We start from the raw sequence: 18,499 nt of genomic DNA, 5'->3' as shown, positions 1-18,499 counted from the left end.
GTATACTTGCGTGAGTATGTTTGGTCGCAACAAGTTTTTGGCGCCGTTGCCGGGGACTTAGAAATTAGCTATTTTTCTAGATTAGACATTTTTTTTATCTATTCAATTTTTTTAGTTTAGTTAGTATTTGTTATTTATTTTAACATGGCATCTTGGAATGAAAATTATTCGAATGATGGTTATTCTTATTTTGATGATCCTTGTCCATATTGTGGAGGACCCCACTGGTGGAAAAATTGTCAGAATATTCCCGGGACCGATTTGTGCGCACAATCTCAATCCTTTGAGTGGAATATTTGTAATATGTGTGGTGGTCAAGATGGCCATTGGGATGGTTGTCCTAATCTTGTTCATCCTTCTCTGAGCCCTTATTATGATCTTTCTAATGATGTTTCTGAGTTTGATAGGGGAAATGAAGTGCAGGATATGGAGCCTGATGCATATATTAGGGATATTCTGAGGCAAGTAGCAGAGCAACAGGATGAACTCAAAAAAGATATGAAAAGAATGAGGGCAGCAATCACAAGAATGAAGGCCAATATGGAAGAATTGAATGAAGAGAGCGAGTACCGGCAGGAAGATAATTTTGAAAAAGTGGAGATTTTGAGCCATATGTCGCTGGTGGAACAATCCGAAAGATTAGAAATATATGAGGCTCAACGTGAGGAAATTACAAATGAGATGAGATACTTTATAGAAGAAAGAGCCAAATTGGGACAAGAGATCGATAAATTTGGCACTACTATTCACGACTTAGAGGCTCAATTGAATACAAATGTTGATGCGTCTAACGCCCAACAAAACAGTAATGAGTTGTGTAAAGCTGAAAATGAGTTTATACGCCAAATTGAGGAGCTAAAAGTGGAGAGCCAATCACTCGAGCATATTTTTGTTGATGATGCCCATATTGAGAAAAGTACACTAGAGTCATGTGAGGAAGTAGATAATGTTATATTTGAAGATTCTTGTGTATGTAAATATGAGGATATAAAGAGTAATACAATTCTAGAGTTAGGGCGTATTGGTCCTCATTCCAATCATTTTTCCACATTGTGTTTAGATAGTAAGATAGTAATCAAGCCATCTGAGCCTATGGGGGAGTCAAAGAGTGAGGATGAGAGTGCTTGTATTCTTGAATTTGTCATGCCAAAAAGCAAAAAATACATTCCTCATCTAAAGGCCGAGAAGTGTAGAGTGAAAAATTTATTACTTGGCTTGGTTATCATTGTAGCCCCACCACTGGAGCATAGCCGCAAACTGGATGCCATGTTAGGGGCTCAATTCATAAGTTCGAGGTGGAGGCAAAAAGTGATTCATGTCGTGCCGCTACGTTAAATCAGGCGCTTGTTGGGAGGCAACTCAGCTTTACTGCTTTCTTTTATTTTTGTTTACTTTTTATTTTATTTTATTTTTATTATTTTGTAGGATTATGAGCATAGGAAGCAAAGCCATTAGAAGAGTGCAAAAGCGAGCTAGATGGTGAGGACTAAGTGTGGGGTACCCACACAAAGGACGATGCCTGGGGAAAGTCTGAGTACCTGGTGAGCCGCTATTACTTCGGCCTTTGGCCTACCAGGGAATCTCGTTTACCCTCTTATTATTTATAGTATGAATTGAGGACATTGCAAAATTTTAAGTGTGGGGTGAGGAGATCGTTTGGATGAGTTTCTGTGCTATTTTAGCTTAGTTGTAGTACTCATTCTTAAGTGTAGTAGCTTTTGTGAGGAAAAAAAAAAACAAAAAAAGTAGAAAAATTGGACTTTTCCCGACGATTGATCTCCTAGACAGTTTTCTTGAGGGATTAAAGTCTAAACAAAAATTCAAAATATGTCTTTTAGCTTTCTTTAGGTAGTAATAATCCCCTGTGGTTTTTCTTTGTGCCTCGATTCTTTTCTATGGGATGTAGTTTGAACCGAGTAGCTTTTTTCTTTCCGAGTAGATTAGAAATTTAGGGAATAAAAGGAGCAAGAATGATGAACCTAGGTGCCCTTGACTTGTTTGATAGTAACATATTTATGCTTTGGCATGTGTAGTATCTTCTGTATGATTTGAATTTATTGATGATGCCTTATTAAATTGGATAGCATGTTTTGTTGCGCCTATGTCTCGTTTACATGACTTATGTTCACCTTGTGTTTAATACTTAATATCTCGTGGCTCCGTGAATACTTGTATTATTTGAGAGTCGGAATGAGACCGTCCTTAGTGAGTCATATGCCATGTGTGATGAGGTTTTTGTGTAGTCCATGTATTGTACTTGTGTCTAGAACTTGCCCGGTATGTGAGTTGAAGCGAAATTTTAGGTAATGCTCGGTTTGAAAAATGATTTTAGGCTTTCTTTGATCTTTTTGAGCTTATTGCTTATCACAAATAAAATCTATCCCTAGTTAACCCTTTTGAGCATGTAGACCTGTTATTTGGTACCCACATTACAAGCCTATACCCTTTTTATTCTTAATTGACATTGTTTTGATCCTTTTACCTCTTAAAGTACTTTAATTGTTAGATGAGCGCTAAAAGAAGTAAGAAGGGACTAAGTGTGGAGTGATTTTTGAGTGGAACCAATGAAAGAAAGAAGGGTGCACTTATTTTGTAAAATAATACACCACTAGCGGAAATTGAAAGAAAAAAAAAGAAGAGAAAAATCTGGAAAAAAAGAAAGAAAAATATAGATGAATAAATTGTTGTCTTGTTCTTGCTAGTGGGTATGAATTAAAGTAGTGCTTAAAGAAAGAGGAAATATTGTTGGGGATGATATTATTTTTGAAATTGAAATGGTGTTGAAGAATTTGCGCTTAAGTTATTTGGTGATGTGTTAAAGTGCTTAGGAGGTTGAGTCACTATTCCTAAAATATATCCTACCCGTCCCTTAGCCCACATTACAACCATGAAAAAGTCCTAATTAATTTTAGATCGAGCGAGCTTATATTAGTAGAGATTTACATTAAGGGCAAGCCTATGGTACCAATTGCATGCATGTGACTTCTCTGTGAGAGTGAGCGATTTTTTTTTGATATATGTGGGTCATTAAAATATATTTGATCATGAGATTCGAATGTGTGGATTGAACTCGCTCTCTTGTTCTTGTTGTGAGGGAACATGGTTTCACGAGGGATAGGTAACGTTATTAGACTTCTCTATGACGTTGGATGTTCAAGCCATGAGTGCATTGTGACATTGAGTCGGTTTTTGAGGTTAGGATTGTTGTGAGCATGTTGTCTTTGTTTGAATATTTTTAAAAGAATGACACAAATAAAGGTAAGTGCATATGATGCATATTCTAGAGCCTAATAGTGGCAAATGACCATGGTCATAGGTGTGGTGTGCTTTGAATGATAAGATCTTAATTTTATTTTGTCTACTATAGTGATGGTTTGTTCGAGGACGAACAAAGGTTTAAGTGTGGGGTAGTGATGTTTGGCATATTTCGATATGTGTTGATATTACTTTACCCATATTTTAACCACTTTTTGATGTAATTTGATCTTTAAAATGCCCAACATGATTTAATTATTGGTTTTATGATTAATTGAGTTGTGTGTGGTGAATTAGGGTGTTTGGAGTGCAAAAATATGAAAAAAAGGTGCTCTAGGTAGAGGAAGAGAGATTCGCATCCAATCTAGAAAAAAAATCAGATTTCGTGCACCCTTAGCAGTGAAGTCGGCCCATAGCATCCGCCATAGCATCCGCACCTGGGCAAAGCTGAGATGAAGGAACAAGGGTTGGATGCGTCGCATCCACCCTCGCATGCAAAGCTGAGAAGTAGAGGACGAGGTGGATGCGTCGCATCCACCCTCGCATGTGAAGCTGAGAAATGGAGGACGAGGTGGATGCGTCGCATCCACCTTAGCATCAATCCCTGAAGCTGATTTGGACTAGGAATATGAAAACTTTGGCCCACGACTTTTGTACGTAATATATAAGCCAAAAACGCCTCCTTTAGGTCATCTAACATATTGGGAAGGGGGAAAAAGCCACGACAAAGCTGTGGAGGCCGGAATTCATCAAGTTTCATCTTTCTCCCACCAAATTTAGTAATCTTTATGTTTCTTTGTATGAATTGTTGTTTGGCTACCATGTCTATATGGAACTAAACTTCACGTTCTAGGGTTGTGGTTCTTTCATGACTATTGTTATTCGGATATTGATTTTGACTTCTTGATTTATCATATTAGTTTATTTATTCAATCTTGCGCTTAATTATTTGATTGCTTGATCACCAATTGAATATTATCTACGAATCTAGAATTGAACTCGAAAGTGAGAATTCTATATTGCATACAGGATTGAGTAGGGCAAGTTCTTGAACTCGGGCATCGGGGAACGGATTCGTGGTCAGGATAGACATATACCTAATTGCCTTGCTTGGTTGATTTACAGGAATTATAAATGCGTTCTTGTTGATTCTAACTCCATAGACATATAGGCGTTAGGTTAGCTTGAATAGGCGAGTAAGAACTCGACAGATTTTTATGAGCAATATTAACCCTGTCAACCAATAAGCTAGATAAATTAGTCGGTCCATTCAATTTAAGAATACAATAGGATTGTTAGATAGCCCATAACCCTAGATCGTTTTTATTACATTGATATCATAAAAATCTGCTCTTTCTTTGTTCAAAGTTCATTATTTATATTTTTTTATTTAATTAGTTTAGAATCAAATATTTTTAGGTTTAATTCTTGTTTAGATAATTAGGATAGTCTAATTTAGTTAATAGTTAATCATAAGTCCTCGTGGGTTCGACATCCGACTTTTAGTCACTTTATTACTTGACGACCACGTATACTTGCGTGAGTGTGTTTGGTCGCAACAAGTTTTTGTAAGAAAAGAAAAAAAATAAAATAAAAAATAAAAAAATACAACTCTATTCGCCGAACTCACTGGAGACATTTGATTAAGGTGAAGTAGTATTTACATCTCCACCACAACCTTTGCTTTTACCCTACATGCTAAATACAAGAATTAGATGTATCTCGATAAAAGTCCAAATGACAAAATTCTCCTTCTCCCGAACCATTCTCTATATACCCATTGGGCATTTCCAAAGTTGTAACAGGTAAAAGTTTAGACAGTTTAAAACTTGAAATTATACACGCGTATAATCCCATTTTTAGAAGTATGAACCAAAACATCCACTAGGAAATATACATGCACTAAATAATGCGGATTTTTGTATGATTATCTGCAAATGGAACTAGCGCTTGTGGAAGAATTGACATCCTATAATTGTCAGAATATCATCTGCAATAGATTCAAACATCATCGGGGTGATAGAATTGACAAAGTGCCTTCGTTAACCGAACACAATTGATCATTAGATCGAGGCTGATCAGTTGATCTCACGACATAGAAAATGCAGGCTGTGATGGTTGCGGGAGAGTTTGAGGGTCATTTTCCAGCATAAAAACTACAGAGGACATGGTAGGTCTATCTGCTGGATCTTGTTGAACGCAGAGCAACCCGATATGGATGCATTTTGTTATATCAGCTGCCACACAGGATTGCGATAAGCCAGGGTCCATAAGCTCTAATCCTTGCCCTTCACACCACAATTTCCATGCCTATATTTTCAAGATGATCACAGGATAATTTATGCAAGTTGAAATTGACACAACAAAAAACTAGCCGACTTCAAAACACAAAATGGAGAGAAATACACTTACAAAATTAAGGAGGCTCTGACCATGTTCAGAAATATAGCCAGTGTTCTTCCTCCCACTTATTATCTCAAGCACTAGAACTCCAAAGCTGAAAACATCTGATTTAGTAGAAAAGAGTCCTTCCATTGCATATTCTGGGGCCATATATCCACTGTAAAATTGGCAGATACAAGTAAATATTGTACTTTGACCATCAATCTTATAGCATAATGTCGTTTTACACAATAACAACAGATTCTTGCATCATCTTTAGCTATCTAGCTTTTAATTTCAAATATGAAATATGTTTAAATTATGTTAGCACTTCATCTAAAAGCGTGTTTTAGAGAAAGAGCACACGTTCGTTTATTTTTTTAATTTGTATTCAACATTCTCCTCATGTGCAGGCTAGTTCTTCCTCTTTGCGCTCTTTATGTTGAGATATTCTGATCGCGGGACTTTAAGGCACAAGGTGACACATCTTAATGTTCTAAATATTTCAGACAATGTAAAAGTCGAATTTTTGGTAGAAGAAAAACTCAATCAGAAGTCTTACTAGGTTCCAACAACTCTATTTGTATTGGCTTCACATTGATTTCCGCTAAACATCTTTGCCATTCCAAAGTCTGATATCTTCGGGTTCATATCTTTGTCCAGTAAAACGTTGCTAGCTTTTAGGTCCATATGAATGATTCTCAGTCGAGAGTCCTCGTGCAGATACAGAATTCCCCTGGCTATTCCCTTAATAATGTGGAGACGCTGTCTCCAATCCAGAATCTCGTTTTCTCTTGAATCTAGAAATACAAAGTAAAGAATGAAGTTAGTGAACAGTTGTTACTTCGGGGTACACTGATTGGCCAAATAAGGAAAGGACAAACCGAAGAGGAAGAAGTCCAAGCTTTTGTTGGGCATGAACTCATAGATAAGCAATGCTTCATTTCCCTCTAAACAGCAACCCAACAGCCTAACGAGATTTCTGTGTTGTAACCTGGCAATTAAGACTACTTCATTCTTGAACTCTTTCAGGCCTTGACCAGATGTTGTAGAAAGCCTCTTGATTGCAATTGCTATTCCATTGGCTAGTGTACCCTGCAATGTTATACACAACATCAGATAACCCAAAATTCATGGACAAATTGACCCCCTGTAGCAACTAGATTCACTATATTAAGATAATACAACAACAACAAACCTAGTATAATTCCACAAGTGGGGTCTGGTGAGGGTAGTATGTACGCAGACCTTACCCTACCTTCAAGAAGGCAGAGAGGCTGTTTCCGAAAGACCCTCGGCTATATTAAGATAATAAGTTTGAAAATATGATAATTGATAGGAACTGCTACCTTGTACACTGGACCAAATCCACCTTCTCCGAGCTTGTTTTCTTCAGAAAAATTTTGAGTAGCTGCTCGAATGAGGTCTAGTTTAACTCTTTGGACCTCGCTTGCTTTTCTGAGCGAAAATCATCATTCGAAAAGTCTTCAGCAAGTGTTTCTTCTATCATGTTAAGCAATTGAATTTCTTGATTAATTTCATCCCCCTCTGTAGAGATTCAACTTTTGATTGGTTAGCTGAAAAAAATACTTTCTTTTAAGCCCAAAACGCCAATATCCTTTTACCTTTAGCTATTCGTCTTCTTCTTTTCACAAGGTAAAAACTAGTTCCTGCCAGTACAACAGCCAACAGTGCTATAACACCAATGATGATACTAATAAGCTTTGTCTTCGAGGTATTTCCGCCTGAAAATAGAAAATAGTTGGTAAATTCAATGCTGAAATCAACTGTTACCTTATGAGTAGAATGCCTTGATAATTAAACAAAGACCATCACTTATTTAGTACAACAAATTTGAGATATAGAAGAGTCCATTGTTTAAGACAATCTTCAAATTCAGATTATATAACAGTGGCGTCTGAGATTAACAAGCAGTTCTAGGATGCTATTTGTATGTCAATTTATAACCATGAAAACAGTAACCGGAGTTCTAGACTTTTAGTAGAAAATAGAAATATATGTCTACTCAGAAGAACTATCCCCTCTTTTCAGATAATTGGGGAAAACTCAAAATTAGAATCACATTCTGCTATTTCCTTAAGTTTGTGAGGCCAGTTCTGTCACATGCAATGGTAAATGTTAATAACAACTAGGATTTTTAGGTACAATTTTCTGAAATGGTGAAGGGACTATGCAACTCATTGTCAAACAGCTAAATTTAGAGAACATTATCGACATTTATGTCAAACCTGCACTCTCCAGCCAAGAGCCATATTCTTCATTCTTTTGTGACATTTCAATTCTGCAAGTTGGAGACATGACGATTGCCCTTCACTTTGAGGGGCGACAAAGCGTAGTATAGTCAAGTAACCTTTTAATGATTAATGTTATTAGTAAATGATTTTCTTACTTTATGTGTGTCAAAGCCTTAAGACATTTAAAATGGACCAAATGTAGTATAATATGATTAGGATTGTAAAGCTTTTTTATATGAATTTGAAGCCATTAGTTTAATGTGAAAGACAGGGGAAATAGGTGCCTCCATATAGATTCTCTGGGAAATTGCTTTCTTTTCTTAGGAAATTTGGCTTCACAAACAACCTCTGGAAATAAAATTACTGCATGCAACTTGTCAAGTAGAAGAGAAGATCTTATACTTACCTTTATCCTCGTTACCTTGGCTGGTCGATGGCTGTGGTGCTCCCGGACCCGGACCCCGTCCACCTGGATTTAAAAACGGATATAGCTCATACCTTATATTGCAGCTTGCAAATAGAACTCTGCATCCGCGTTGTACTATGGCAGAGAGTGGAGTACTGATTTCAGAACGAGCACGATTCAGGCAAGCGCGACAATCTGCAGCTGACAAATCAGGTAAACACTGCACCATGCCATACAACGTCTGAAACAGTTCTAATTCATCAGAATTTGCAGCATATTTAAGGTTGGGTTTGACTGAAGTAGCTTGAAAGGTAAGGTTATCAAACATTGCATCCAAAATCCCCTTAAATTGTTCTGGCCGTGAAACGTTTTTTGTGTTATACAAAATGAAACCACCTGAGTAGTCCAGGGTGGAGACGAAAGATACATTAGAGTAGCGGATCAAACACTCATCATACCATATAATTGCCTGTTTCTTGAGATGACATACGCTCAAGATCTGCTCAGTTGCCTTGTCAATGCAGTTTTGGCAGTCTTTAGGTGCAACGTCTCCCCTACAGAGGAATACTCCATGTACTTTATCAGGGTTTTCTCCTTCACTGGCTTTTGCATAGATGAAATTGCCACCGTTATTGTATAGTGTTCTGTACAGCAAGCGGTTAAGATTTGACTGAAATTTGCTTCCTTCTGTATAGTTACTAGTGTGGACAAATGTATGTCAGGGGGGTGCTCTCTTCAGGCTTCACGCCCACAAGTATGTTTGACAGAACAAGCAGCGAAAGGAGCAAGAAAATCAGAGTTGTTCGGCTACTGCTTAAAGCTAGAGCAGACGCCATACTTGATTATTTCCAAGTCTTCCTAAATCCTAATGTACTGGCCAATTGATTGGAATTAACAATCTAAATGGAGTAGTAGTATATAGGAGGGAAGTTGACTCGCACTCAACAACACCAAGTCAAGGTCTTCTTACAAGGGCGAATTGGCTACTTCACCTATAGATGCAAAGTCCATGTATTCCAACTCAACAGAAGAAATTTTTTCCATTTGCTTGGAATATTATTGTATCACATATAATGATACAATAATATGTGATTATCACACACTTCAAATACCAAAAACTTAATATGTACTCTTTGAAACTGTTAACACTGATATGGACTCAGCCATTTCAACAAAAGAAAAGGGCCCAGCCCAGCAAAAATGAGAAAATAACCGGATACTCGGCCCACTACTATTTCACTTCCCATTTCTTTTATTCTTTACATTTTAGTTGATGTAAATATAAATACAGATTTTTCTTTTATGGAAGAACATAATAGAATAATAAACAGATGAAGAGTCTGGTGTTCTCTCATCTCTCTCTCGCCCTAACTAGGATTTTCTTTTTTTCTTTCCTCCATAGCTGCTTGTGCTTCAATCTAACATGGTATCAAAGCCGGAATTATGATTCCTCGCTTCATGAGCTTCAGTTCGATGTTACCCTCGCTCAGAGTTTTGGACGGTTTCATTTCCGTCTCTAGTTGATCGAAGTCAACTGCTAAATCGTCGATTTTGCCATCAAAACTTGGGGATTTCCCTATTTTTCTTCTTCAAGCGTCTTGTATTGCTAGAAGATTTGATTTCTAGGGTTTTCCAAATTTTTCTTCAACGATCCCTTCAGATTCAATTTTTTAGGGTTTCATATTCGGAGAAGACTCTTCTTTTTCGAGTTTGAGAAGAAGGCTGGTAATACCTTTCCTGTTCAACTCCGAAATCGTATATATCTGATGTTGCATGTAGCATATTTGTGTAGAAATTGTATTGATTCAGTTGATAATAGTTTTGTTTCAACTTACTAAACTTGAATTTCACTCTATGGGTAGTGTTATGGAAAATATAGAATCGCCTAGTAGTACAACCTCTGAGGGTTTCACTCCCTTCACGATTGACCCATCCCATCCTTTATATGTGCATCTGTCTGATAGTCCTGGTAGTCAGCTAGTGTCTGTACCTTTTAGTGGTTGTGGTTTTGTTCTGTGGATAAGCAGTATGCTTACCTCCTTGTCTGCAAAGAACAAGTTAGGTTTCCTAGATGGTAGGGTCCCTCAACCATCACCAGATTCTCCTTATTACCCATATTGGAAAAGGTGCAATGACATGGTGAAGGCATGGATAACTAATTCTGTGTCTAGAGAAATTGCCACTAGTGTCATGTGTCTTAAGACTACGAGAGAAGTCTGGAAAGACATTAATGAGAGATTTGGTTAGTCAAATGAGTCAAAGTACCTTCAAATCCAAAGTGAAATTAGTACAACCACTCAAGGTTCATCAAACATTGCTACCTACTTCACTAAGCTTAGGAGCTTATGGGATGAACTGAACTCCTCTTATGTTGGTCCAGTGTGCTCTTGTGGGGCACTTCCAAAATTCATAGAGGACCAACAATTGTTTCAGTTTCTGAATGGATTGAATGAATCCTATTCTACTGTCAAGAGTGCCATCACGATGATGAGCCATCTCCCTCCTATAAGCAAGGCTTACTCCCTTCTTCAACAGGATGAGAGTCAAAAGGAATCTCTTTTCAATATTTCCAACTTTTCTGGGGACTCTGCATCTTTCTATGTAAATCCTTCTCAATACAACAACAATAAAAACTTTACCCAGAAAGTAAATTTTGAACCCAAGAAGAATGTGTCCACAGTGTCATGCAAATACTGCAAGAAACCTGGACACACAGTGGAAAAATGCTACAGGCTGCATGGTTTTCCCCTGACTTCAAATTTACTAAGAGCAAGAAGTCTGCTTCTTGTGTCCAAGGTGATGTCTCCTATCCTCAATCATCTTCTAGGATCAGTCAGTCTCCTGGTAACTCTGCTCCAGTTCATGGGTTCAAAAAGGAGCAGTATCAACACCTCCTCACTATATTTCAACAAGCTCATGTCTCTCCTGGTGCTGCACCAACCATCCAATCAGATGAGGATTCTACTTTTGCTCATTTTGCAGGTTTATTTACTGCCTATGCTGTAGAATCTGTAGGTTCCTATGTATGTGCTTCTTCATAATTAGATCCAAACCCTTGGATCTTGGATTCAGGGACCACTAATCACATAACTCCACACAAATATTTGCTTCACAATGTTGTGCCTTTACATAAACCATTTCTTGTCACCTTACCCAATGGATACAAAGTTAAGATTATATCAACTGGTTCCTTGAATCTAAGACATGATATAACTTTGCCTAATGTCCTTCTAGTACCATCTTTTCATTTCAATTTGATCTCTATTCATCAACTTATTACTCAATTGAATTGTATAGCAGTTCTTACCAAATTTCATTGTTCTCTACAGGACCCTTCTCTGAAGAGGCCACTGGTAATTGGTAAGGCTGCTGGCAGGCTCTACTATCTTCATCCAGATGGAGATCTATTCCCCAACACAAGTTCTTCTCTATCTAATGTTGTTAATACAACTTGTAATAAGTCTGTTCCTGCACCTTTACATCCTAATGTTCCACCAAGTTGTAATCAAACTTCACTTGTTAATAAGATGGATCTACTTTGGCATCAAAGATTGGGTCACATGCCTTTTCATAAGATGCAGTCTATTTCTTTTTTGTCTGACAAAGTCTCTACTAAACAATCTTTTATTTGTTCAATTTGTCCAATGGCTAGACAACAAAGACTTCCCTTTCATGATAGTACTGTTTCTTCTACCAAACTTTTCCAACTAGTTCACATTGACATTTGGGGTCCTTACAACACTAAAACTTATAATGGTTTTAGGTATTTTCTCACTTTAGTTGATGATTTTACTAAAGCCACTTTGACTCATCTTCTTTCTTCCAAGAGTAATGCTTTGTCAATTCTTTAAGCTTTCACTTCTATGGTGAAAGTTCACTTCAACTCCTCAATACACACTTTTTGATCAAATAATATTTTTGAACTTGGGAGTAGTTCTGAAGCCATCAGCTTCTTTGCTTCTCAAGGCATTTTACATCAAACTTCCATTCCCTATACTCTACAACAAAATGGTGTTGTGTAAAGGAAATACAAATATCTTTTAGAAGTCTCAAGAGCCCTAATGTTTCAACCCAAACTACCACTGAAATTTTGGGGGGAATATTTCCTCACTGCTACATACCTTATCAACAGGATGCCCTCACCGCTTCTCCTTAAGCTTTCTCTGTTTGCAAAACTTCATGGGCATCCACCCTCCTATGATCACTTAAGATCATTTGGTTGTCTCTGCTTTGCTACTTCTCCTAAGGTATGCAGGGATAAATTTCAATCTAGAGCTATTGCATGTATATTCTTAGGATATCCCTATGGCAAGAAAGGTTACAAATTACTCAATCTATCTAACTCTTCTATTTTTCATTCTAGAGATGTGGTATTCCATGAACATATTTTTTCCTATTCTTCTTCCACTTATTCCCATTTCAATGTGTTACCTCCCAATATTGTGGATATCCCAAATCCTCCTCCAGTGGTTACTCCCTCTATTAACCATCCTGATCCTCTCCCCAATTCTCCTCTTGCTCCTTATTCTTCACATCCTCATGTTTCCCCTATTTCCTTTCCTTACTCTCCTAATTCCACCACCATTGTTTCTGAACCTCCTCCTTTAAGAAAGTCCACTAGAACTGTTATTCAACCCTCTTACCTTAAGGATAATGTCTGTTCCTCTGCCCTCTCCAACCATGCTTCTACACAATCCAAGATTTCCTCTAGTGAAGCTCACATACATGAACCTCAGTTCTACCAGCAGGTTGTAGGTAATCCTGCCTTGCAAGAGGCCATGCTAAAGGAATTCCATGTTCTTTAGGCTAATCAGACTTGGTACATTGTCCCTCTTCCCCAAAATAAAAAGGCTATTTCTTGCAAATGGGTTTATAAGATTAAGCAGAGGGCAGATGGGTCTATTGAAAGGTACAAAGCTAGGTTGGTTATTAGAGGTGATACTCAAAGGGAAGGCATAGATTTTACTGAAACCTTCTCCCCTGTTATCAAACTCACCACCATCAAATGTCTCCTCACTCTTGCCATCAAAAAAGGTTGGACTGTGTACCAGCTGGATGTCAACAATGTCTTCTTATATGATGATCTCCATGAGGAGGTCTATATGAGAATCCCTCCTGGTCTTGATGTCTGCTCTGCTTCTTCTTCAGCTCATCTAGTCTGCAAACTCAAGAAATCTCTCTATGGCCTTAGGCAAGCTTCCAGATATTAGTTTTCAAAACTGTTTGAGGCTTTGCTCTCAAGGGGCTACATTTCTAGTCTCAATGATTACTCTCTCTTCACCAAATCTTCTTCTGGATCTCTAGTGGTATTGGCTATCTATGTTGATGATATCTTATTGGCTGGAGATGATCTAACTGAAATGCAATCTCTGAAATCTTTTTTGTATGCTCAGTTCAAGATAAAGGATTTGGGTTTTGCCCATTATTTCTTAGGTCTGGAGATCTCAAAGACTCCTCAGGGTTATGTCACGAGTCAACATAAATACACCTCTAATCTTCTTGCTGAGTTCAACTGCAATTATTTTTTTGCTGTTGTAACTCCTTTGGACCCTTCTGTCAAGCTGACTATAGATATGGGTGATCCACTTCCTGATCCTAGTCTGTACAGAAGACTAATTGGCAAGCTCAATTTCCTGCAGTACACTAGGCCAGATATTTCCTTTTCTGTCCAACATTTGAGCCAGTTCCTTCAGAAACCTCGTGTTTCTCACATGATGGCTAGCTTACATGTTCTCAGATATTTGATGGTTGCTCCTTCGCAGGGTGTGCTTCTTTCCAATTCACCTGACTTGTCTCTTGTGGCTTATTCTGACTCTGATTGGGCATCTTGTGCTATCTCTCGCAAATCAGTTACTGGGTTTTATGTGATACTTGGTGGGAGCCCTATAACTTGGAAAAGTAAGAAACAACCCACAATTTCCTTGTCTTCAGCTGAGGCTGAATACAGGGCCCTAAGGAAGGTTACTGCTGAAGTTTCTTGGTTGGTCAGACTCCTTAGGGATCTTGGCCTTCATATTTGTTCTCCTGTCCCAATCCATTGTGATAGTCAGACTGCCCTTCACATTACCAGAAATACAATCTTTCATGAGCGTACAAAGCATATTGAGATTGATTGCCATTATGTTCGTGAGTGTTTGAACTCTGAGTTTATCTCTTTACATTTTGTTTCTAGTACTAACCAGTTGGGTGATATTATGACCAAGGCTCTATTTGGACAGCTTCATCACGGCATTCTTGGTAAGCTTGGTGTGTTTCCGCCCTCCAGTTTGAAGGAGGGTGTTAACATTGATATGGACTCAGCCATTTTAACAAAAAGAAAGGGCCCAGCCCAGCAAAAATGAGAAAATAACCGGATACCCGGCCCACTACCATTTCACTTCCCATTTCTTTTATTCTTTACATTTTAGTTGATGTAAATATAAATACAGATTTTTCTTTTATGGAAGAACATAATAGAATAATAAACATACGAAGAGTCTGGTGTTCTCTGATCTCTCTCTCGCCCTAACTAGGATTTTCTTCTTTTCTTTCCATCATAGCTGCTTGTGCTTCAATCTAACAGAAACAGTTTAAACTTCTAGATGTAATTATCATACTTCAAATACCAACTACTAAGTAACTAGGAAAGTGTATGTCACGAGGAGTTTCGTTCTATTATCCTATTTTATAAGGTAGACTTTTCTTTTTAATCTATTTTAAAGAAAAAAGATACTCATATTTATATATTAGAAAATAATTTAATCTTAAAATTTTAATTTTACCTTAAAGTAATAATTCATAACCGTAAAATATTTATGAAATATTATGAAATAACCGTAAAATAATTCATGACCCTTGATAGGAAGGTATGGGGGTCGAGTATTAGGGTAGTAGAGTAGGTAGTCTAGAGTGTTCATAACAGTGTCTCTATCCTCACAAGGTAAGGGTAAGGTCTATGTACACACTACCCTCCCGAGACCCCACAGTGTGGAAAATACTGGGTATGTTGTTGTTGTATTTTAGGCTACAAATTTAATAAGTTTTTTTTCCTTAAATTTTGTACTCAATTAATTAAATATTACAACATAAAGTAAAATTGAGGGAATAGTTTGTTTCTTGTTTAACTGACTGCCAGGTGTTCTATTAATGGGTCCAATGAACTTTTTTTTCCCTCGAGCTGTATAAAAAAACTCGTAGATAGTTCATTTCTTGCTCAATATGTATGAAGTTCTACTAAATAGCTTTGTATATTTCTCTTGAATTTTTCTCTTACTATTCGTATGGGTATTTGTGTCCTTTATGTGTGTAGTGTTCAATTGCCTGAGATGACCAGTCTCAAAGATTACACGTGCTTGTAATAGTGCGAGAAAGTGAAATGTTACAATGGGAAAATAGTTTTCTCATTTTTCGTTGTTTGGTTGCATAAAATAATTTGAAAAATACTTTTCTAGATATCATATATTTTTAAAATTGGAAAAAAATGACTTTCCTAAAATAAATTAGTAAATTATTTTCCAAAAACTCCACCTACTCTCACAACTAACCCCAACTTCCTCCCCTTTCTCTCCCCTACCCCACCTCTCCCACCCCCTCCAAAAAAGCTTTTTTTCATGTTTCAGTTTTTTTTTCTTTTCCGTCATCACCCACCCTGCTAATCCCCCTCTCTAATTATTTTTTTTTTCGTATTTTTAATTTTCTGTATTTTTTTCCTACAGGGCCCCAGAGCCACCCCCCCCCCCCAAATTTTTTTATTTATTATTTTTTACTTTTTTTTGTTTTTGTATTTTTAGTTTTCTATTATTATTTTTTCGTTTTTCTGCACCACGCCAAAGACCCCCCCCGCTCCCCCCTCCCCCCCCCCCCCCAGTAATTTTTATTTTTATTTTATATTTCAATTATGGTTTTTTCATTTTTTAGTTTACAGGTTTGAAATTTTACGAGCTCCAAAGTTATGAGTTCGACGATTTATGTGTTTGGAAGTTTACGGGTTTAAAAGTAATAGAGTTTACTGGTTCGAAAGTTTATGAAATTTGTGGGTTTGGAAGGTTGTTGGTTCGAATGTTTATGGTTTCATATTTATTGTATCTAAATTATTTATCAATACTCTTGAGAAGTTATTTTCCTTAATTTGCGTACCAAATACAGGAAAATGAGTAAAATTACTAGTTGTTTTCCGTGAAAAATATTTTTTTGGAAAATATTTTTCACGAAAAATATTTTCGTTATACCAAACACACACAATATATGTTGGGATTAAAAGATTAGTGAATGAGAAATGGAAGGAAGAAAGTGGAGGGAAAATGAGCTCCATTTTGCTTTGGAAAGAGCAAGTGTCCCTCATTGGTGGTGGAAATAAAAGTGAATGTGCTTATATTAAGAAAGCACTTCTCTTGGTGTCTAATGGGTTGAAAAGAAAGTAAGTCTCGCGGCGTCGCTCGCTCTCTCGGCTCGGCTTCGGATTAATTAACGATAATTCAACCCGGAATAACCCAAGACCGGTGACGCGACCTGATCTGTTTCTTCCCGGATTATTTTAAATCCTTTTTCTCGGAATATTTCAAATGGAAAATGTTCCCACCTGTTCCAACAGCCATGGTTATTCCACAAAAGCTGCAAACCTTTTCAGAAACAGTGCTAGAAAATGGATATAAATATGCCTTGGTCCATGAATCTCTCCTTACAAAATTTCTGAGCTTCTTTTCCTTCTTATGCACAATTAAAATTCTAGTGTTGTTTACAGCCTTCGAGTAGTTTGCTATTTCACCGGCCTTTTTGGTACCAATACTCTAGTGAGTTAAATCGTTCTATCCTAGGAGAATAATATTCCAGCACCTCGGGTACTTGAGGGGAATAATTTCCTTAAGGACACATTGTGCATTCAGTGGGCTCGATTTTATTCAGAAATTATTTTTCAAATTCTGGTTGATTATTTCGACATTTTGTTGCTGTTAATTTTCTGTTTTCTATTTCAGAAAAATTAACTGTTTCATTATCTATTATAGCAATACAATTTCAATAACAATCGTAAGGAAATTAGTTTTTATATTATATTCTATATTCTATTTTTGAATTTTAAAACCTGTGTGGTTTTCTACTCCTTCTGAATTTTTTCATTCTGATTTGAAGATATAAAAACTTCATCGGAGTATTAAAATTCATAAATGATTTGAAGAATATAAAAACTTTATCGTTTTCTGTAAAATATTATATAAAAACTTTAATTTTTATTTATTAAACGTACTATTTATCATTAATTACTGTACTGTTTACTGTACTATTTTTTGTCATTAATTGAACGCTTCTGTTGTTGACAGTGAGAAATGGCAATTGATAATGGAAATCCTTCAGCGACTGTTGAGGCAACGATGATTGCCCCGTCAAGCCGAACTGTTGTGCCACCGGCCGAGAAATCGGAGAAATTTTCTGGAGCAACCTTCAAAGGATGGCAGCAAAGGGTGTTTTTCTGGCTTACCACACTTGGTATGCAGAAGTTCACCAGTGAAGACCCTCCAGTTCCTGTCACCGACATACCGGACAATGAGAAGTTTATGATTGTTGAGGTTTCTTTGCAAAGACTACATCCTAAGTGCTTTGGAGGGTGACTTGTACAATGTCTACAGTGCTATGAAAACTTTGAAAGAACTATGGGACGCACTTGAGAAGAAGTACAATACTGAACAAGCATGCTTGAAAAAGTTTGTGGTTGCCAAATTTGTAGATTATAAAATAATAGACAACAAAATTATTGGAACCCAAGTTCAAGAGATTCAACTTATTTTTTACGACCTTATTGTTGAAGGTATGGTTATGAATAAAGCATTTCAAGTGGCTGTAATGATTGAAAAATGCCTCCTTCGTGGATAGATTTCAAAAACTATCTTAAGCACAAGAGCAGAGAAATGAAGTTGGAAGATCTTGTGATTCGTCTCAAGATTAAGGAAGACAACAAAGCAACCGAGAAGAAGTCTCGTAAAAATTTAACGATTATGGGAGCTAATATCGTTGAGGAGACTACTCCAAAACGTAAGAAGATGAAGAGTTCTTCTAGACAGACAAAGGAGTAGAACAAAAAAAAATTCAAGGGCAACTGCCACAATTGTGGAAAGGCTGGTCACAAAGCCTCGGATTGTCGTCTCCCAAAAAAGGATAAGAAAAATGTGCAGGACAACATAGTGGAGAAGAATGATGACATCGATGATCTGTATGCAATGCTTTCATGAAA

General features: G+C 37.1%; 2 protein-coding genes and 1 pseudogene across 2 annotated transcripts; 1 reads left to right on the top strand and 2 right to left on the bottom strand.

Moving 5' to 3' along the window:
* Positions 1 to 5,076: 5,076 nt before the first annotated feature.
* LOC107826434 (cysteine-rich receptor-like protein kinase 10) lies at positions 5,077 to 7,103 on the bottom strand (annotated as a pseudogene).
* Positions 7,104 to 8,269: 1,166 nt separating this feature from the next.
* Positions 8,270 to 9,342, bottom strand: LOC142161699 (cysteine-rich repeat secretory protein 38-like). The gene is made up of 2 exons (XM_075250778.1): positions 9,269 to 9,342; positions 8,270 to 8,942 (listed from the first exon to the last, which is right to left on the bottom strand). Exons 1-2 carry the CDS (start codon positions 9,340 to 9,342, stop codon positions 8,270 to 8,272), a joined length of 747 nt encoding a protein of 248 aa, XP_075106879.1.
* Positions 9,343 to 10,152: 810 nt separating this feature from the next.
* On the top strand, positions 10,153 to 12,149 carry LOC142179889 (uncharacterized). The gene is made up of 4 exons (XM_075250777.1): positions 10,153 to 10,540; positions 10,679 to 10,944; positions 11,031 to 11,321; positions 11,628 to 12,149. The coding sequence occupies exons 1-4, from the start codon at positions 10,153 to 10,155 to the stop codon at positions 12,147 to 12,149; spliced, it is 1,467 nt and encodes a 488-aa protein (XP_075106878.1).
* Positions 12,150 to 18,499: the final 6,350 nt, after the last annotated feature.

The sequence above is a fragment of the Nicotiana tabacum genome, chromosome 4, assembly GCF_000715075.1.
Source record: "Nicotiana tabacum cultivar K326 chromosome 4, ASM71507v2, whole genome shotgun sequence".
Classification (NCBI taxonomy): Eukaryota; Viridiplantae; Streptophyta; class Magnoliopsida; order Solanales; family Solanaceae; genus Nicotiana; species Nicotiana tabacum.
This window is presented reverse-complemented; position numbering and strand designations above follow the sequence as displayed.

Excerpts from the sequence above, each read along its gene's own strand:
- LOC142179889 (XM_075250777.1), top strand. The coding sequence starts at position 10,153 with ATGGGTAGTGTTATGGAAAATATAGAATCGCCTAGTAGTACAACCTCT. Across the intron at positions 10,541-10,678 it reads AGACATTAATGAGAGATTTG|TGTGCTCTTGTGGGGCACTT; the intron begins GTTAGTCAAATG and ends ATGTTGGTCCAG. Across the intron at positions 10,945-11,030 it reads ATAAAAACTTTACCCAGAAA|GCTGCATGGTTTTCCCCTGA; the intron begins GTAAATTTTGAA and ends AAAATGCTACAG.
- LOC142161699 (XM_075250778.1), bottom strand. The coding sequence starts at position 9,342 with ATGGAAAAAATTTCTTCTGTTGAGTTGGAATACATGGACTTTGCATCT. Across the intron at positions 8,943-9,268 it reads GAAGTAGCCAATTCGCCCTT|AACACTATACAATAACGGTG; the intron begins GTAAGAAGACCT and ends CTTGCTGTACAG.